Genomic DNA, 21,075 nt, shown 5'->3' on the forward strand with positions numbered 1-21,075 from the left:
CGTAAATGGAGCAACCCGCGCGTCCCCTCTAACCCAGCCCAACCCAGCCCCTTTTAACCGGTCCGGGCCGGTTCTGGTTTTAACCGGTCTGGGCCGGTCCGAAATCGAGCTGATCTGGCCCGTTTAACACCCTTAATTCGGACTCCATATCAGCTCGGAGTTCGTTTGAAACAAATCATATATTGAATCTGCCCTTATAAAAGTAGTTCACTTCCTTCTTAGATATCACTCAAAATTCTTTGCCAGAGATAACATATTCCTCAGTCCTCTCTCTGCTTCTTAATTTGTTTAGTAAGCAAAATTCACTTCTCAATTCTCATGGCGGCAATATACGCAGTACTGTTTGGTAATCTGGTCTTGTTTAAATCACTCCTACTAGATTAAATTAAATACCATTATTTGTTGATATATAAAAAATGAACAATTAATATCCAATTTCTTAACATACAGTTCTCAATCTTTTTTTTTTTTTTGGGTCAATAGTTTGTGTGTTGAGTCTTTGCCGAACAGAAGCACTCCAAACACTCCTTGTCAATCTCACCATTCTTGAAAGTGCTGTGGAAAAAGGAGCAGGTGAAAATTATAACTTTCTTAACTTTGAAATATCTTGTAATTATATTAATTAGATAAATTAAATTTTCTTATATTATGTTATTTAAAAATTAGGTTTCTTAAGTTATCGTAGGATTTATATATATATAAAAAATACTAATTATACAACTTATGTTTCTCAAATATGTCAGTTTGCTTGGATGGAAGTGCACCAGCATTCCTTTTTCACAGGGGAACTGGCTTTCAGTATTGGCTTATTCACCTTGAGGTTAATTATTGTCCTAGTAATATTTTTATTTTCCAATTTTTTTACTTTAATTATTCTCATCTCAAACTGTGAATTTTTGTTAGGGAGGTAGATGGTGTTCTACTGTTTCAGAATGCCTCAGTCGTACTAATGACTCAATTGGATCTTCAATTACCACTAGATTTTCAAACCATGACGTACCCCTAATTCATACATCACGCATTGTACATTTACCACTAGGCCAAAGTCCTAAAGTTTGCTTTGTATCTAATTATTATATGAATTTTACAATAGAAATTTAAGGGCCTTTTAATATGTTTTGGCTTTAGGCCACAAAATTCGTTGAGCGCCACCTGATTGCCGTTTAGAAAAATAAACAATAAATCCGACCGACTATTTATATAAAAATCTTCTTTTGTAATTTACCAATTTCTTATGAAACATGCAGAAATTCTATTGCTGGTAAACGGAGATTAAAGATCTGTACGAGAGAGTTATTGCATTGCATGTAAGGATAATCATTTAAGTAGTTTTAATTTTCAATTATTAAAATTGCATTATAGGACCTTAATTCTTGATTCTTTTGAAATTTAGGGGTCTACTAAGAACCTGCCATCATATCTTGCACCTCCAATTCCGAGTCAAGTTTGGTAAGATATTTTTTTTAATATGTCTTTTGGTAAGAAAATTGGCCATTTTATCACATGATATTTTTCATATAGCAAACTCTTTGATAATAAATGTGCAGTGCTTCTTCCCTCAGTATGTAGCACGACATATTCAAACACCACTTTTCATTATTAATTCCGCCTATGATTCCTGGCAGATAATAAAAATAATATTATGTTATAAGATTTCCATCTTTAATATATACCGCCTTGTTTGTCCCCCCCCCCCCCCCCCAACCCCCAAACCGAGATAATTATAAAGCATTATTAATTGTTTTATCTTTTGATTCTTGAAACTTAGGTGAATAATAGTTTGGTTCCCAAGGATGCTGACACTCAAGGAATTTGGGATAATTGCAAGAAAAATATAACTAAATGCTCACCTAGTCAACTCAATATTCTTCATGGTGAGGGGGGTTCTCTTTTTAATATTTCTGATACATATAGAATATGTATTTAAAAGTTATCTATTTATTTATTTCAGATTTTAGGTTGAAGTTTTTGATGGCACTAAAGGAATTAGGAGGGAGTTCATCTATAGGATATTTTATAATCTCCTGCCATTCCCACAATCTCCTCAGTAATGCTTTGATTAAGTGTCTCTGCGTCGTAGAAATTCATAATAGTTGTCCACGCATTCTAGATAACAAGCTAATTCCCTTATTGCTTTAGGAGTTTTACAATTTATCAACTCTTTAGGAAATAATACAGAGACCAAAACGAATATTTGCAATAGCACCGTAATTCGCTTGCGACACATCTTTCTGAGTGTATTTCCTGTGGGAAAAAAAGAAGTTGCATTTAACATAAAAAGCAATTCTCAAAAGTAAACAAAAAGAATGACGTAAAAAGTATTTAATTTGGAGATGATGATGATGATGATACACAGAAGAAGATTTTCATTTACTAGCATTTGTCTCCTAAAATAAATAAAAACATTTACACATGTTGAAAAAAAATAGGGAACCTACAGAGGCAGAGCTGGTCTATTAGATGTGGGTTCGACTGAACTTGTCACTTTTATTTAAATATATATAAATATTTAATTCCTAACCTGGTATTTAAGACGAGTAATAGGTTATATGGCAAATTCAAAATCCATAAACTTCAAATCCTGGCCCTGTCTTTGAGAACCTATTAAATAGACACAGCGAGAAACTTACTAACACTTTAAAGGAAAAAGAATTTGGAAGAAAGTTTACAGTATAGTACTACGATTGACTAAAATTGACCTATGCAATGGATAGGCTCTAGTTTGTAAAGTTTAATCATATTTATGTGAAATAATTAAAGGGTTATTAAATAGATGTTAGAAATATTTAACGCATAGTCCCAGCGTATTTAATTTTTTCAGGGGTTATGTAAAGTTTGTGTTTGACTTTAATAAGTCATTTACAAAAAGAATCTAGCGGTGCGTGCGTTGAATTACCAGTGTAGCATTATATTTTCTTTCTTATTTATGTACCAAAAGTCTAGTTAATTTAAGTTACTTTATTTAATTAATCTGATTTATTTAGTTTGGATGAGCATATGTGATATTCAAGGGCGAAGCTATGTGTGGCCAACTGAACACGCTTCGCTGTAAAATTATACTGTGTATAAGATCGAATATAACTTGTTATTAATAATTAAAAAAAAAAGACTTTGAACACCCTTGCATAGTCCACTAGCAAAAGTTGTTCAAAATTTTAACACCTTTATTAAATTTTCTGGCTTTGCCACTGATAGTATTTCATACTTGAGTGCAGTGAAAATATTACTTTTTCAGTAGTAATTAATGGCGTTATATTAAAAAACTAAATATTTTAATCAATGCTAAGATGACTTATACTCCTATTAGAAATGAATATTTGTTAAGAAATGTAGCTCAAAGTAACAATATAAAACAAGAAGATAAGCAATAAAATAAGAGATAATTACTTTCTTATTTATCAAGTGTTCAAGTGTGTCCTATATATCACATTTCATGGCTCGAATTATACTATTACATAGAAGGTTATAAAAGGATTATCTTAATGAGGACATTAATAATTGAGATCATGGGGAAGATCATGAGGAGGAGTTAGAGAAGAATGAGAGTTACAATCATAATAATGATGAGTAGTGGGAGATTATTTACATCATGGGTTAATGTAGTGGGGGCAGTGGACATCTGCATTTACTAATAGTTTTACAACACTCCCAAAAATAGATAATATATCTCATTAAAATCATTGACTATATTTTTTGCAAATAATTTTTAAAATATTTTGAATTGCTAACTATTATGACTTATACAATCAGACCTCTCTATAACAACCATTCAATATAAAAGCCAAGGTTTTCTTAGAACCGATTTTTAAGTTATATTTTACATTTCTATAATAGTTTTTTACCTATAACAACATCAACCATATTTATAGTGCAACGCTCTTTGTAAAATTATCCCTCTATAACAGCTATATAGAATCTTTAAGGTTACTAATAACAATTCTAAAAATATGCACACAATTATTTCCATTGAACAAAGTTCCTATCTTGCATAAGACACAAAATTTGAAGATCTGCACATGATATATTTTTCATTGGATACCTTTTTGCTGAAAATTTCGACATGAATCTTCGTCAATTCAAGCGTTATGCCGGTAGTAAGAGAATGAAATCTACGAAACAGCTACAATTACAAAGTTCTTCCATCAATCTTGAAAGAAGTTATTTTCCTAGTTGTGTTAATTTAAAATGTGTGTCTTAGAGTTTAAATCTTTGTATGTTTAGTTAATGAATTTATTATTTATTAGCTTACTTCAATATATACCTAGTGAAATATGCTTATCTTTTGAGATTTTTAAAATGGAAGAATTTTCTTATATTTTATATGTAACATTAAAAAAGAAAAATAGTTGAGTTTTGGATAAGTTTTGTCTAAAATAGCAAAAAATATTTAAATGCCAAATGTTGTTATAGGTATATAACAACCATTTGTTATAAAAGTCAAAAAATCTCGAAACAAATAACGCTGTTATAAAGAGGTTTGACTGTAGTACTTTATAGAAAGGTTTGACTGTAGTATTTTTTAGGTAATTTTTAAATATGTAACTTTTATTTCAAAATATTTAGAGAAGCTTTGTCAAGCTAACAAAACCAGAACAAAATCATCTTTAAAGCAGTGAATCCATTATCCATATACTTCTTTCCTCAAGCATCTTTAAAATGGATTATGTTTAATCCAAAAAGTTAAAGCAGTGATTTGTATGCTGATAAACAAGGTTGTATTCTTACATTTCAAAAGCATCCATATAGCTAAACTTTCTTTTTCCTGTTTCTGCAAGTCTGACTCATTAGTCGTCAAGGGACAAATACAAATTAAATTTCAACGCACCTATTAGTTTAGTCATCAAGCAATTTCAAAATTTTCACATAATTAAATTAAACTTGAAGAAAAAAAAAAAACAATTGCATATACAAGAAGAGAAGACTCAAGAGTAATGGGCACCATATTGGGAGAGTATGATAAACGACATTAATCCCGACACATCAAAATCATAGTCAAATAGTCAAGATCATTAAGACACTACAAGATTTCAAGATAATCGTTATGCTTTTATAATAATCTGATCTTCATAAATTATATATATATTGTTCACTAAATTCAATGTTGAAATTTATGTAAAATTGGGTTAGATAGTACTTTTGAGGGAAACCTTATTTTAAGTATTTTTAATACTTTCTCAAATCTGACGACGTTGGGAGAAACAAAGAGTCACATGCATGGCCATAAATTTCTTTGGCATGCAAAGCTTAAATCTGCTCCAAAATTAGAAAGAGAGGGTCACATAGGCAAACATATTTTTAGTAACCGAGTTATGACGATTTGTCCTAAAATACCAGAAATCTGCTCCAAAGTTGTCTATTATAAGCCTATATAACTTATAAGGAAAACTCCATTAAATTATATCTGTATTAATTTGCATGCTTTACGTTCTATTATGGGGAAAAAGGGGATCAAAATGCTGCTAGAAGTTTTATCTTAAGGTATATATAGAATTAACATGCAAAACATAACGGTACCAATTTAATTTTCTGCTTCAAAATTAGAAAGCAAGGGTCACATATAAAAAACATTTTTAGTAACCAAGTTAAAGAAGATTTGCCCTATATTTCGTTTATAATTAAGCAGTTCAAATATAAAGAATGTGGGGACCATTTAATTAATTGGCTGTGAATTTATAATTGTACTCACATGCAGCGACTAACCTAATATAGGATACCATTTAATAAAAGCTGGCTGCTAAATTTAGTTCTATTACAAAGACTTACTGGTTGATGTTATGCTCCCAGTGCCTATAAAAATGCTCTAAATCTTACGCTCAAAATCATTAACAGTTCCTTTCTTCTTCATTACAACTTTTGAAGCTCTAATATATTGTTCAACCTCTTCTGCTATTGAGAGAGAGAAAAACAAATATCCACATAGAGAAACTTCTTTTTTCTGTTTTTTCAAGTTTAACTCAGTGATGGCAGCCGTATATGTGGTGCTTGGTAATCTTGCTTTTTTTTTTCCCGCACTATTTGGCTGAAAAATGCCAGTTTTTCCCCTGATGTATAATATATTAATTAGTCTTTTCTTTTTTGTTATTAAAGTTCCATAGAAATTTTAAGAATGAAAAACTTGTCCTACCAAAACTTTCAAATGGACATGGCTATTACGCAAAAGATCTATTACTCAAAAGATAAATATTTTAAGTATATTGACACCTTTTAAAGTGTATTTTAATTTATTACTAACATTGTGACATTATCTGTGTTTTAGTTTCTTTACTGTTTATTTGGACGACAACTGAAGCGAACCTCATTGTCAACACAACGTTCCTAGAGAGTTCAATTGCAAAAGGAGCAGGTGATGAGTTTTTTTATAGAACAACTCCCTCATTTATATTTATCAATTTTCTTAACTTTTGTAGTCTGGAAAAATTATCTTAATTTGGTTAATGTTGTTTGTTTCATATAGTATGCTTAGATGGAAGTGCTCCCGCATTCAACTTTCATCCAGGAACTGGCTCGGGGGTTTATAACTGTCTTATTCAACTTCAAGTAATAAATTTATATTTTTCTATTTTTGTTAATGTTTGTATTTTTGTTAAAAAAATTTACTCATCTTCAACTTTGAATTTCTAAGGGCGGAGGGTGGTGTGACTCTGCTTCTGACTACCAAGATCGTGCTACTAATGAGTATGGAACTTCGAAAAATATATCTAAGATTTGTTATTTTATGGGAGTTCTAAGCAACGATTCTCAACTTAACCCAGGTAGTTATATGCATAATGTATTTACCATTTCTTTTTTACTCTTTACTTCTGTATGATATTGCGGTATTCATAACTCTTTAAGTCAACAAATATTTAGATTTTTATAACTGGAATCGGGTCAAGGTTAGATATTGTGATGGGTCATCATATATCGGAGATATTGAAGAAGTTGACCCCGTAAGTTAGCTATCTTCTTATAGTACTTTGGAATTTGTATTGATGTAATTTTTCTAATTAGAAGTACCAAAAAATTTCAGGCTACTAATCTTCACTTCAGAGGTGCAAGAATATTCAAAGCAATCATGGATGAATTATTATATCATAAAGGGATGATATATGCTGAAAATGTACGTCCCATTTCCCCCTCATGTATAGTCCTCTTAATTAAGTTTATGGCAAAAAATATAAGAAATTTTTAAACTTTGATGACAGGCGATTCTTAGTGGAACTTCAGCAGGAGGGATGGGTGCAATCCTACATTGTGATAAATTCAGACTTTTTTTCTCCTTGACTGGTAGAGTCAAATGCATCTCTGATGCTGGTTTCTTTATTAATGCGTAAGTTCATGAATCAGAGAAAAATTTCAAAAGTGTGTTTCTCTTTTTGACAAATTATTGTATTGCAGAAAAACTATAACTGATGAGCCCCACATTAAAGAGTATTTCAAGAGAGTTGTTGCTTTGCATGTAAGAACCATCATTTAGTAAATTGTTTCTCTTTTATTAATATTCTTTATTGCTTTTTATAAAACATTATTGACTTTCTTTTGGTGTGTACTTTAGGGATCTGCCAAGAACCTACCACTCTCTTGCACATTCTTGAGCTTAGACCCAAGTTTGGTAAGATCAATTTTATTTATTTATTTATGGACCAACATGATCTTTCTAACTAATAAGTATACAATCCAATGATGTGGCAGTGCTTCTTCCCTCAGTATGCAGCACAACATATTTGCACACCACTTTTCATCATCAATTCGGCCTATGATTCTTGGCAGGTTTGAATCTATATATGATAGTAACCAATAAGTTTCTGAATTTATTTTGTTTTCCTTTCAATTTTAAATTAAAGGATTTCACTTTTGATTCTTGAAAATTAGATAAACAACAGTTTGGTTCCTGAAAGTGTTGATCCTCAACATGTTTGGGATACATGCAAGAAAGATATAAATAAATGCTCACCAAGTCAAATCCAAACTCTCCAAGATTTTAGGTTGACATTCTTAGATGCATTGAACGAATTAGGACCAAGAGGTTATTTCATATCTTCTTGCCATTTCCACCACGGCATTGAAATTGAAGTACAAAGCTATTGGTCCGACAACAACTCTCCAACAATAGCTAACAAGGTCATATTTTCCTTTCTTCTTTTCTTTAAATTACTACTATAATTTTCAGTTTTCCTTGTCTTGTTATTTGACAATAAATCATTGTAATGCAGACAATTGCTGAAGCTGTTGGAGACTGGTTTTTTGGTAGAAGTGGATTTCAAGGGATTTCCTGCCCCTATCCTCGTGGCAAATTTTGCCAATAGGGGTTGCTCTTGTTGTACTACTAGCTATTTCAGATGGTTTTTCTATTTTTATGTGAGGATTATATAAAAATAAAACTAGCCCATGTTGGTTATGATTGTTCTTCCAAATTTATATATTATTCCAAAATTGTAATGTTTGTTTTTGTTTCCACTTCAACGTGTTTTTATTAAGCAAGTTATATTTTTGTCTTCCCTTTTTTTGATCGAAATATATATATATATATTAATGTTTGTTTTGTTTTCACTTCAACGTGTTTTTATATATAATATTTAATTGTGTGTGTGTACGTGCAACCCCTATTTTCCCTTGAAAACAAAATTGCAAACTGAAAATTTTATATCGTTCAAAATAAAAGTTTCACCATATGTAATAATCAATTGATAGAAGAAAATATTCAATGTAGGTTAATTAACGCATGCATGCGATGAATGTTTCCTGCCCTTTTCTGAAACTCCAAATTAAGTAAACAAATTTGGACCTTACGTTACAATATTAAGGACTTATTTATGAGCCATTTCTTGTCTTACATAAACTTGATAAAGCATTACCAATCAGAACAAAATTGTTTGGCAGACCCAACTTGACTAGTAAATTGCGTAAGCTAACTTACTTTTTATTTATTTCTTGAAAGTATTTCTATACTTTAATTTGTTGCTATATCTATTTAATTTTTATTTTATTTTATTTTATTTTATACCACTAATGTATGTAATACTTTTATTTAACCTATCGATTACTTCCTTTTCCATTTCATCTACAAGACTTTAAATGTTCTTTTTATTCAATGTTTATATATAACTCCGAGTAAATTAAATGAAAAGCTTTTCTGATAATTTATCATAGATTATCTTATAATCAATTTATGTAAAGTAATATTTATTGATAACGTTTTTCATCCAAAATTATTATTCTCAATAAGCTAAGTCTTTTTATACATACTTAATAAAAAACCCCATTGAGGTGTCTGGATGATCGTTGAGGACAACTTGAAGTGTTTAAATGATAAAAGGGCCAATTGAGGTGTCTGGATGACCGTTGAGGACAACTTGAAGGGGCGGTTTATGTATTTCGCCTTCTAAATATGATTGTCTGTTTGCATTTGAATGGAAGGATTTGGGCATGTGAATTTTAAATTCACAAGTGTAGTTACTCGACATTTGCTATATATATGCCCAAGAATAGGCCTCCCCCATATTCCAGCAGATATTTTTACTTTTTTATGTGTGTTAACACTTAAAAAATATGCCTTCTAATAAGCTGCCAATTAGTTTATGTTTCAGAATATGGTTACCAAGAATTTTTATTGGTACTAACAGATGTATTATTTTGCAGGAGATCGATATATATCCCGGGAAAAAAATGCGTTTTAAGCAAATTATGGTGGTGTTGCAAATTTGTATTTTTATCTTAATTTTATTTCCTGAGAAATTGGTAAACTGTAGAACTCCTGAAGAAACGGAGTTAACTTGCTATCTGGTATGCAGGGAAGAGTGGGGGGTTTATGGATGGGACTTTATTAAGAACCTTACTCAAGAACAGATTAATGAAAAATGCAGAAGGGGGGAAAGATTTAGGCCATGTGAAATTGATGGAGAATTGATTTTGTAATTCATTATAAATACTTTTTCTTATATAATTCTTGTCACATGAGATCGGGAAGAAATAATACAGGATATTTATAAATAAAATATGAGATATCGTTGTAAGGTTATTTTCTTCTATTAATTTTTAACAGACATAGGAGATCATTTTCTTTGATATTAATTGTTTAGCACTGTCATTATCCAAAATTACAAAAAAATCGTTACTACCAACTTTAATCCTCACAAAATTAATAATTTTTTATGACTTTATAAATAATAAATAAATAGATTAAAAGCGATATTTTAAAAACGAAGTGAATGCAGTGTAACTACAGAAAACATTGACTTTTTAGAAAGGAGCCAATTAGTCCATATTTTAGAAGAGCTAATTACCAAGAATTTTTATTGGTGCTAACAAAAGTATTATTTTGCAACAAATTTTTTATATCAACAGAAAAAAAAAAGTAAGGAAATTTTGGCAGTATTGCATATTTTTTTTTTGTCTTAACTTTATTTTCCGAGACATTGCATAACTGTAGAACTCCTGAAAAAATGAAGCTCCTTTGCTCTACTTGCTGCGTTTCATTATACTTCTATATAGCCTAGGTTAGTTTTGTTCTACGCTTAGGGATTGTCACGAGATTTTCTGGTTATCCTTAGTGATACCAGCCCGTTTGGGTCTGTCACGTATGGCATGTGTTGAGTATGCAAGTGACAAGTCCGTGGTTAGAGGCTGGCTTGTTACATCCGGTAATAAGAGGCCTTAATATATATATATATATATATATATATATATATATATATATATATATATATATATATATATATATATATATATATTTAAGTGTACGCTAGTTTCACGATAGGCTCCATCACGACCGGGTCGGGTTTTGGGTCGTGACATTAATATTACTACTTTCGAATATGTTTTAAATTATACACATAATATGAGAAAGTTTATGAGATTTTTATTATTGTAAAGATAGAAATTATTTTCTCACAAGAAAAGAAGGTTATCTTTTTACCTTTTTAAGAATTAAGCATATGAAAATTTGTACTCTTTATACGAGATTAGCAAAATTAAAAGTTGAGAAAATATATGTATTTTTACATGGATATTTTAACGAAATAATAGTATATGTATTAATTTTATATGGTACTATGCTTTTATTATTTTAATATTGTAATAATAGTACTTTAAGATGAGGACAAGACTAGTTTTTTAGGTTATAAGTATTTATGATATTTATAACAAGTGATAAGTAAAGTCGTGAAGGTGAGAGGGTAAACGAGTTGAAGAAAATGAGGTTGGTCAAAATTTGTCATTTTGGGATAAAATACGACCCGAGCTAAAATATCTGGTATTTATGGACTAGTATCACACAAGGTACCACATGACCATGATAGTAAACTATATTATAGTAAGGTGTATAAAGTGTATTAAAAATAAGTATAATATTAAGTAATTTGAGATAATTTTTAATTACGTGAGTAATTGGTTAATTATCGGGTAACAGATCATTACCTAATTAATTAATAAGTTAGGAGATAAGATTAAACATCCCACCCCACGTAGCAGCCCCCTTTTAATTTAAGATGACTCATTAGTCATTTATTATAGGTGTCATATTAAGGATCTTGGAGTAGTTTAATAGGATGATCACAAAATTAGTTGGCGTCAGCTATACTAGCTCTATATATTTGTTCTGTTGTGTTTTATTTCAAAAAAATAGGTGCGTTAGGTGCAGCCATGCAAAACTTTTAGCAGGAGTAATTAATTTTTGTTTTTGAGTTGCTTGGAAGATGCTTAAATGTCTCTTATTTATGGAAAGTTTTGATTGTGGAGTAGTTTGTGTGAGTTTCTATTTGGTAGTTACTAGAGAATGTGTCAGTTGGGTTGGTGTTAAAGTACAAATTCTTAGACTTCAAATTTAGAAACTTACTAGAATGCAAAGTTTTGGTCTAGTGGTAAAAATGTTATGAATCACACTCTTTGAAGAATATATAACTATTATTAATGACATAGGTTCAAGTGTATCTAATCCGTTCAAGAAAGCACGTGATTTTGCACTTTGCTTATGCAGTGCTCACAACGAAGTTAAATGACAGACTAATGAAAGATAAAGCATCATTAGGAACGGGTATGTTAAGTATCCCTTCTTTCTTTTGGCATGATCTGTACGATATAAACGAAAGAGAAAATACACAAATTCCATAAATGACTCTATTCATAGAAGTATTAAAGATGTCTATGTTCTTGAATTCCCATATGTCTTATTATTCTATCATCTGTTCATGGGTCTTAAAAATATGTAAGTTGGTAAAGTTTATTTCATGATATTAATCAGAGGCATAATAGTCTTTTGATGTTCCGAGAAGTTTTATTAACGTATTTCTCATGCATTGCATTTATTTACATGTGCATTTACCCATGACTCAGACGACGTTATATACGCGTATATATGTATATATATGTATATGAGACATGGGAAAAGGTTACGACATTATATATGCATCACCACCTGATCAGCTGGTATACGTTGATGATTTTGCCCCCAATGGGTGAGATGATGTATACGGCAAAATCGGAGGTCCCAATTTTCCGCCATCATGATGCCTCATCGGCACGTTTTCAAAGGCTCGAGGCTATGGTCGGGATTCACCCCCGAGAGGATATCGACGCCCGACCTCGGTGCATTATTAATGCTGCACTGTGGGCCGGTCCCGAACCGGACCGGACCGGGCCCGCGGTCTTAACGGGCCTGGTGGGCCGGTCCTGGTTGTCTCTTTAAGCCCGTGGAGGGCTGGTCTTGTTTGGTAAGCCCACGAGCCCGGGACCGTTTAGCCCGGGACCGGCTGGCGGGCCTGGTCCGGGCCTAGCGGGCCTAACAGCTGTAATTTTCAATTTTTTTTTAAAAAAAACAGCCCAACGGCCATATTTAAAAAGTAGCCGTTTGGGGCTTTTTTTGACCGTTTGGTAGTTTAGAAAATGCCCATTTGGCCCCCAAACTTTATTTTAACCCCAAACTTTATATAATTACACTTTTCCCCATTTCTCAACTATAAATACCCCCTCATTCTTTCATTTTTATTCACCAATTCATCAATATCTCTCAATCTCTCTCAATCTCTCTACTACAATTTCTTAATCTATTGTTGAAATTTCGTGAAAAATTGTGAAGTTGTTGAATTGAAGTTTTCAAGTGTTCAATGATTTTCAATTTTCAAGAAGTTGTTCGGCAATCCGGTAAACTCGTTTCAACTCTTACGTTTTAAGAATATATTTTTGTGTGGTTTAGATTGCATAATTATAATTAATATGGCATTTTCTTTGAAAAAAATATTTGGTAAAGGAAAAGATAAAACCGGTGAAAGTAGTGGCCAACCAACTACCCTTCCCCCGGCTCCCCGACCTAGAAAAGATAAGCAAGTTGAAAGTAGTCGTCAACCTAGACGTCCTCCTCCTTCTTTAATTCTTGATAGTGATCACCCTTGTTTTCAATTTACCGATAGTGAATTTTACCATAATGTTGCACCAGGTGAAAGATTAGATGATGAAATTATGAATGCTCTTTATCCTAATGAAACCATCTTAGAAAATATTGAGGAAAATGAGGATGATGATGAAACCCAAGCACCGGATTTAGATGATACACCTATTAGTCCTCTTAATAACCCAATTGATGCACCGGTCGACCCACCTGTAGAAACTCCTACTTTTAATAGAGAACCTGCTAAACGCCTAGAAACATCATTAGTTTGGAATTTTTGTACTCAAGTAAGAGAACAAAATAAGGCTAAGTGTAAAACTTGTGGGAAATTAATGTCGCATAAATATACAGGAGACCGTAGCGGCACGGGTAGTTTGACTAGGCACATAAAAACACACCCTAGAGATAAGGCTAGATTTTTTCAAATGAAAGCGCAGCTAGAGGGGACAACTGTAGATTGCGCGGTTAACCCTAGTACAGGTTCAAATCTAGTTCAACCAGGAATTAACACTGTCACCGGAGGTATTTTATATTACGATCCAAATAGAGATCGTGAAGAATTAGCAAAGATGATTACTATTATGTGCTTACCTTATACTTTTGCTTCTAATCCTAATTGGGTTCATTATATTAGAAGAGTTTTTAATCCTACTTATAAAGGTTGGCCTCGCGCAACAGTTAAGAGTGATATTTATAAATTCAAACATGAATATGAACAATATTTGCGGTATTTATTTACTCATATACCTAATCGGATTTCTATTACTACTGATATTGGTAGAAGTGGTAATGATTGTGATTATCTAACTATTACAAGTCATTGGATAGATGAGGAATGGATAATGCAAAAACGCATAATTGCATATAGAATAATTAATTCGCGTCACACAAGTAAGTTTATAGCTAACACTGTTGCAGATATTTGTAGATATGTTTGCTTTAGCGATAAAATAATGGCAATTTCTATGGATAATGCTTCTAGTAACACTAGTGCTATAGGCATGCTTACAACAACACTAAATCCTGCATTTACTAATATTTTCCATGTTAGATGTATTTGTCATATTTATCATTTAATTGTCGGTGATGGTATGCGAATTTTAAACATAGAAATTGAAAAGGTTAGAATGACTCTTAATTAGCTTTTTTATTCAAACCGTAGAAGTAGACTTAGAGAGTATTTTAAAAAATGTGATGAATATATCAGGGCTGACTTTTCCACACTGCACATAAATCAATCTTTATTTGATAAAGGTCTGGGTGTGAGCACTTCCCAGGATCCTTGAGGTCCTTAGGGAACTCTGATACACCTAGACATGAAATTGGATATGAAACTTTGGGCATTTGAGACTACTGAAGGCTTGGTATACCAGGAATTACTTTGGGCCTACTTCAGGCTCCCTATAGCTTAATGTATATTTATATTTATGTAATTTATTTAATCATTGGTCTGTAATAATTAATTGCAAATAAATATTGGGGTGACTAGTAAAAAGGGAGGGTAGTTATATGGTACTGTGGGTAAAACTGGGTAGAAAACATGCTTCTATGTCTTACATTGTGTACATCTATGTTAAAAATCACGTTCTAGGATTACTATATCTATTTGAATTCAAACCATGCCAAACTTGTGCACTAGACATCCTGATTTAGGGCATGCACATTTATCGCTTCAGCATACTACATATCATGTACCATTATTCCAACTTTTTGATTTGTGCATAAGTACTATAGCATAGAGATCCTGCCATTAGGTCTATAATCTCGTTTTAAATAAAAACAGACATCCCATGTATGCATTACATACCCTGCTTTAAGAACTCTGCTTGCATTTCATTGAACATGTCCATCTCAGCTAAATGAATAGTTGGCTGTAAAAAAGGTTTTAAACAGCCTCACGCACAAGCATCATGTCTTAAACACACAAATAAAACACCTGTTATAATATGTGTCATCTGGAATAGCATGTTTATAGTTTGAACAATTTCTTAAACTGTTAATCATCTCCTGTAATTGTAATTGCAAACAGTCCCCGCCTAGGCAATCCTTAGGTTATCAGTCTCTCTCTCTATATAAACTAGAAACTGCGTTTGACTGTGTTAAATTGTCTAAGCTTGAAAGGCTATAAAACCAGTAAGCAAACTGGTTAGGATGTTTCCACCTTCTTTGTGCATATCTTGAATCTGTAGCATTCATCTAGATATCATGTTATTAGTATTTTTGAACTTCTTTTTCGAAAATCTGTGTTTTAGACGTGCTGTTTGATTGCCTATATACATGTGGAGGTGATTATGAGCCTTCTAACTGTTTGTACCTATTTGCTTGTCCTACATGTTATTTGCCTGTCGCCTAGATTTTTTATCTTTTAAAAACCTTAGGTTGTCTAGAACTATCCAGATTTAGATGTCCCAAATTCCTCCAGAACCATAAGGAATGGACGGGTAGTAGTACGCTTAGAGGTCGTTAATTAAACTCGCTTGTCTAACAACTAAGGGAAGGGTAATGGGTAGTAAAAGGATATGATGACCTGCACGTTAATGTCACGTGTAGCCCTTCTCATTGAGGAGTGATTACCGAGCATTGCATGAGTATGATCTTGTAGGCTAATCAACTTAGGACTTCCCTTTCCCAATTCCCCTATGTCTTTAAATTCTATAAACTTCCTTTTATTTACATAGACATGTGTAAGCAGTCCCAAACCTCTTTACCTTCATCATCTGAACTTCCTTGATTATATATGTATTTAGACGGGGAAAGCTACTTTATTTGCAAATACTTGCTTACTTGTTAATTGACTAATTCATATAGTTTATGTTCGGCCGGGACCCACAGTTGTGGACCGCGAGGAGTGCCTAACACCTTCCCCTCAAGGTCATTTCGAGCCCTTACCCTAATCTCTGGTCATGCAAACTAGTTACATGAGTTAATCTCTTTAGGTGTCATAACACACCCTAATCCGTTAGGTGGCGACTCTTCAAATACCCATTTCCCAAAAGGAAAAAGGGGGTGCGATATCATGGTGACTCTGCTGGGGATATCTTAGGCTCTTACCATAACCAACTTATTTTTGTGAATTAGTCCAAGCATGCTCTATCCCACGTACCCTTTCCCCTTATTTGAATTTAACTATCTATTTTCAAGCATTTATGATTTCTTTTCCTAAAACTAACTTGTCTCTTTGTTTTCTTTTCCGTAACTGTCTTTCAATTATTTAAATATTACATTTATTTTTTTTCTTACGTACAAATACTTGACAACATGCTATTTATTGCTGCATAAATCATGCTCAACATCATATTCCACTCGTGCATAATTAATCATATAGCAAAGCTTGATGAGTGTTTGCGCTCTTCCTATATATCACCCTTTAAATTCAGAAAGGCGTATTTGCAGTAAAACTAGTCGATCAGCGGTGCGTTCGATGGTTCCGTGCCTTTCCCCCTCAAGTTGTCCGCTCGAGGGTCCCAGTCTAGACCTCTATAGCAGCCTTACTCTAATCAATTGTGCATGCATCATGGTCAAACCTAGCCGGATTAATATGTTGTCCGTATAATAACTCTTTAAGACAAGCCTCGTCTAAAGTCCATCGGCTTTTCTATAATCCTAACGGACGTAACCACAATTATGTGCATTAATTTGGAGAAATAAACGCCAATATACTAATCATTATTGTATAAATAGACGAACCTGGAGGGGGAAATGGCCTAACTCTCTTTTGTTTTGCTGAAAATGAGGCACGAAGTCCCCAGATTCTGTATGGTTAGTAGTATTCCTCCACTTTTGATAGATTGGTGGAGAGATCTTCCCTCAAGTGACCAAAATCATGTGAAGAGAGTCTTAAGGAATTTGCCATCACTATTGGATCTTCAACCAAAAAAGATACTAATCGAGGCTGCCACTCTGTTTTGGGATAAGGAAAGGGTTGTGTTCCATTTTGGAGACATAGAAATAACTCCCCTTCTAGAAGAAATAGGGGGATTTGCTGGGTTGCCTTGGGATAGCCCTAGTTTATTAGCACCTGAAAATCGCACCACTAGAGGATTCCTTAAGATGATGGGGCTGAAGAAAAATGATGACTTGGAGTGCTTGAAAAACTCCTACATACCTTTCAACTTCCTCTATGAAAGATACAGTCACAGTATCTCTTACCATATTTTGATGATAAGTTCTTAATCACTTCTATGGGCTGGGTTCATCGCAGGGTCTTCGTGTTCATTGTGTGCTTCTTGGGCATGATGGTATTACCAATCCAAGGGGATAGAATCCATACTAGGCCGGCCATGGTGGCCAAATCTCTAATGGACGGGACAGAGGGGCATACATATACTATTGTCCCTATGATCATTGCGGATATGTACCGGGCCTTGGAACGCTGTCAGTGTGACGACCCAACCAGTCGTCTCATGAGTTACTGCTCCGTTTTCCCAATTTCTGCTTTGTTATGCTTTATGTATACGTGTTATGTGGTATCGGGTTGGTCGGATCGAGTTCGGAAAGGAATTGGTGAGGTTTGAGACACTTAGTCTCTTTAGAGTGAGTTTAAGTTGAAAAAGTCAACCAGATGTTGATTTTTGTGTTAGAGGGCTCAGATATGAGCTCCGATGGTTCGGTTAGCTTCGGGAGGTTATTTGTGGCTTAAGAGCACAATCAGAATGAATTTTGGAGGTCCGTAGTAGATTTAGGCTTGGATTGGCGAAGTTGATATTTTGGCGATTTCCGGTTGATAGGCGAGATTTTTATATAGGGGTCAGAATGGAATTCTGAGAGTTTTAGTAGTTCCGTTGTGTCATTTGGGATGTGTGTGCAAAATTTAAGGTCATTCAGACGTGGTTTGGTTGGGTTTTTGATCAAAAGCGTAATTTGAAATTTTTTAGAAAGTTTGGCTTGAATCCGATGTGCTTTAGTTGATTTGATATTGTTTGAAGTGTTTTGATGATTGGAACAAGTTTGTATAAGGTATTGGGTAATGTTTGTGCTTTTGGTTGAGGCCCCGGGGGGCCTCGGGGTGATTTCGGATGGTTAACAGAGAGGTTGGAATCTTGTTGCAGCAGCTGATATTGTTGCTTCTGTTATTTTCGCACTTGCGGTTTGAAGGCCGTAGGTGCAGCACCGCATAAGCAGAGATTTGGCCGCAGAAGCGGGAGAGGCTTGAGGAACAGGAACCCACAGAAGCGGCTAAAGGGATCGCATCTGCAGAATCGAGATGCAGAGGGAGGCTCGTAGATGCGGAATGAAAAGGTAGAGTCAGGAACCACAGATGTGGTAGAGGGACCGCACCTGTGGAGTCACGGATGCGGCTAGTGGACCACAGATGTGGTAGTTGGTCCGGTAAGGGAATTCCGCAGAAGCGGAGGATTAGACCGCATATGCGGTACCGCAGAAGCGGGTTTTGGACCGCAGATGCGGAAAGGCCTGGGCAGAACATATAAGTTATTTCATTTCGCGAATTTGAGTTATTTCACCATTTTTGACTTCGGCTTGGGAGCTTTTTGGGTTATTTGAAAGAGGGATTTCAAGGGAACTTCATTGATGTAAGGAATTTGGACCTAAAACTCGTTCCTATGCTATTATTTCACGGATTAGAGATAGAAATTATGGAAATAAATGGTGAAAATTGGGGAAACTAGGGCTTGAGAACTTAGGCCTTTAATTGTGGATTTGAAGGACCATTTGGGGTCGGATTTGAGAACTTTTGATATGTATGAACTCGTGGGGAGATAAGGAATCTATTGGTGTGAAAATTTCTGAATTTCGAGACGTGAGCCCGGGGGTCACGTTTTGGTAATTTCAGGATTTGTGCCCTTTATTGATTGTTTTCACTTGGGCTTTATTCCCTTAGCATATTTTGACATCCTTGTTCTGATTTTGGATAGAGTCGATGCGAGTGGAGGCCGATTCGAGGGGCAAAGGCATCGCGAGATGGAGATTTAGTCGGTTCGAGATGAGTAATGATTGTAAATGATGTTCTGAGGGTTTAAAACCCTGGATTGCACATCATAGTGCTATATTGAGGTGAGACACATGCTTGATAACGAGCATGGGGTCGTCCACTATTGGGGATTGTGACTTGATCCATCCCGATTGATGATTTTACCGCGTATTTGATTGTAAACTATTCGCTATCATCATTATTTGGGCAGAATGCCATATTTGGGCTTAGTGCCAACTATTTGAACCCTTCGGGGATTTTTTTCGATATTTCCTTAGTGTTTTGACTTTATACTTGAACTCAGTCATGTTATTTTCTACTGTTTTACTACTCAGCCATGTTTACTCAGATTTAGTACTTAAATGACATTTTAAATAATGTTTGGGCTGAGAAACACTGTTTTACTATTGCCGAGGGCCTACGTTGTGAGGAAACACTGATACTGATTTGAGGCCGAGGGCCTGAGATATGTACACCACGAGGTGGCTTGATTGATATGAGGTCGAGGGCCTAGTTTTGATGCTACGAGATGACCTGATATTGCGCTTGGGCCGTAAGGGGCCCCTGCAGGAGTCTGCACACCCCCAGTGAGCGCGGGTACCCATTGTGATGTGAGATTGAGCTCGAGGGGCTGGTATTGTTCTATGTGATTTGCCCGAGGGGTTGGTACTGTTTTAAGATGTTGCCCGAGGGGCGGATTTATTGATATTGTGCCCGAGGGGCGAGCCTTTATGTGTTTATTTTTCATATTTGTCTGCAAATTACCTGCTTAATTATTGAAAAGGGCTTTTCATGAAACTACATTTGAGTTAAAGGATTTTATCTACCTTTCACTGATTTATTGATTCTAAATGGTTTTACTTCTTCTTTATAGAATGCTTTGTGCCTAACGTGATTTCTTGCTTTCAGTCTTTATTTACATTTGTTACTCACTGAGTTGGAGTACTCACTTTACTCCCTGCACCCCTGTGTGCAGATTCAGGCGTTGCAGATCCTGCTATTGCAAGTTGAGAGCTCTCGGTAGATATCAGAGTCCACGAAGTAGCTGCTTGACGTCCGCAGTCCCGTGTTTCTCCTCCTTCATCATTTCTATCTCTTTTCAGACATTTGTACTATCTTATAGACTTAGTAGAATTGTATTATGACTTATAGATGCTCATGACTAGTGACATCCCGGTATCGGGCTGTTGGGTTGTTCTTCCGCGTATTTATGATACTATCTGCTACTTTGGATTATTTTATCATATTTAGACTGTTTCTTCATGCTTAACTGCTAAAATTGGAATATGGGAAGTGTCAGCTGGCCTTGTCTTCACGAGAGGCGCCATCACAACCAAGTCCGGGTTTACGGTCGTGACAAGTTGGTATCAGATCCTAGATTACATAGGTCTCACGAGTCATGAGCAGGTTTAGTAGAGTTTCATGGATCGGTACGGAGATGCCTGTCTTTATTCTCGAGAGGCTGCAGAACCTTTAGGAAAAATTTCACATTCTTGAATTCTCATTGTGCGTCCTTGATTCAGCTTGAAAAGTAACTCCTTGAATTCCTTCCACGCGTTCGTATGCGCGCATGAGCGCTCAGTATCCGATGTGCATCAATGGCTTGTGATTTCCCCGATCAAGGGGCGAGACGTGATCTCTGTGTGTTGATGTTGGGCCAGTCGGGAAGACTTAAGGCCGGATATTTGCCTATAACTTGAGCCGTAAGCTGTTAATTTCGTGAGCGCGTGTTTCTTGATCCATATGTTATGTTGTGTCCCTATAAAGGGAGGTGATGACGGGATAG

General features: G+C 34.5%; 2 protein-coding genes across 6 annotated transcripts; both read left to right on the forward strand.

The window, feature by feature from the left end:
• Window positions 1–210: 210 nt before the first annotated feature.
• LOC107811466 (pectin acetylesterase 8-like) lies at window positions 211–2,005 on the forward strand. Of its 3 annotated transcripts, none has more exons than XR_012709384.1 (6): window positions 211–346; window positions 484–573; window positions 744–820; window positions 1,248–1,307; window positions 1,394–1,449; window positions 1,769–2,005. XR_012709384.1 is itself a non-coding variant. In XM_016636394.2 (5 exons), exons 1-5 carry the CDS (start codon window positions 319–321, stop codon window positions 1,770–1,772), a joined length of 255 nt encoding a protein of 84 aa, XP_016491880.2. In that variant the 5' UTR covers window positions 211–318; the 3' UTR covers window positions 1,773–2,005. The 3 variants fall into 3 exon arrangements, 1 of the variants encoding a protein (XP_016491880.2); XR_012709383.1 differs by lacking the exon at window positions 1,248–1,307 and having other exon boundaries at window positions 1,769–1,874; window positions 1,952–2,005; XM_016636394.2 differs by lacking the exon at window positions 1,248–1,307.
• Window positions 2,006–5,809: 3,804 nt separating this feature from the next.
• On the forward strand, window positions 5,810–9,885 carry LOC107811465 (pectin acetylesterase 8-like). Of its 3 annotated transcripts, XR_012709382.1 has the most exons (13): window positions 5,810–5,985; window positions 6,257–6,343; window positions 6,455–6,537; window positions 6,623–6,752; window positions 6,835–6,929; window positions 7,010–7,099; window positions 7,185–7,309; window positions 7,378–7,438; window positions 7,535–7,591; window positions 7,672–7,749; window positions 7,852–8,100; window positions 8,193–8,337; window positions 9,619–9,885. XR_012709382.1 is itself a non-coding variant. In XM_075253352.1 (12 exons), exons 1-12 carry the CDS (start codon window positions 5,961–5,963, stop codon window positions 8,283–8,285), a joined length of 1,173 nt encoding a protein of 390 aa, XP_075109453.1. In that variant the 5' UTR covers window positions 5,810–5,960; the 3' UTR covers window positions 8,286–8,442. The 3 variants fall into 3 exon arrangements, 2 of the variants coding, with proteins under 2 accessions (XP_075109453.1, XP_016491878.2); XM_075253352.1 differs by lacking the exon at window positions 9,619–9,885 and having other exon boundaries at window positions 8,193–8,442; XM_016636392.2 differs by lacking the exon at window positions 9,619–9,885 and having other exon boundaries at window positions 5,811–5,985; window positions 6,850–6,929; window positions 8,193–8,442.
• The last annotated feature ends 11,190 nt before the right edge of the window (window positions 9,886–21,075 follow it).

Source organism: Nicotiana tabacum, chromosome 5 (genome assembly GCF_000715075.1).
Source record: "Nicotiana tabacum cultivar K326 chromosome 5, ASM71507v2, whole genome shotgun sequence".
NCBI classification, from domain to species: domain Eukaryota; kingdom Viridiplantae; phylum Streptophyta; class Magnoliopsida; order Solanales; family Solanaceae; genus Nicotiana; species Nicotiana tabacum.

What these genes read in the sequence shown, in the direction of transcription:
- LOC107811465 (XM_075253352.1), top strand. Translation starts at nt 5,961, where the DNA reads ATGGCAGCCGTATATGTGGTGCTTG. An exon ending in ACTGTCTTATTCAACTTCAA is followed by an intron (nt 6,538 to 6,622) that starts GTAATAAATTTA and finishes TGAATTTCTAAG; the next exon opens with GGCGGAGGGTGGTGTGACTC. An exon ending in CTCCAACAATAGCTAACAAG is followed by an intron (nt 8,101 to 8,192) that starts GTCATATTTTCC and finishes ATTGTAATGCAG; the next exon opens with ACAATTGCTGAAGCTGTTGG.
- LOC107811466 (XM_016636394.2), top strand. Translation starts at nt 319, where the DNA reads ATGGCGGCAATATACGCAGTACTGTTTG. An exon ending in TGCTGTGGAAAAAGGAGCAG is followed by an intron (nt 574 to 743) that starts GTGAAAATTATA and finishes CAAATATGTCAG; the next exon opens with TTTGCTTGGATGGAAGTGCA. An exon ending in ATTGGCTTATTCACCTTGAG is followed by an intron (nt 821 to 1,393) that starts GTTAATTATTGT and finishes TTTGAAATTTAG; the next exon opens with GGGTCTACTAAGAACCTGCC.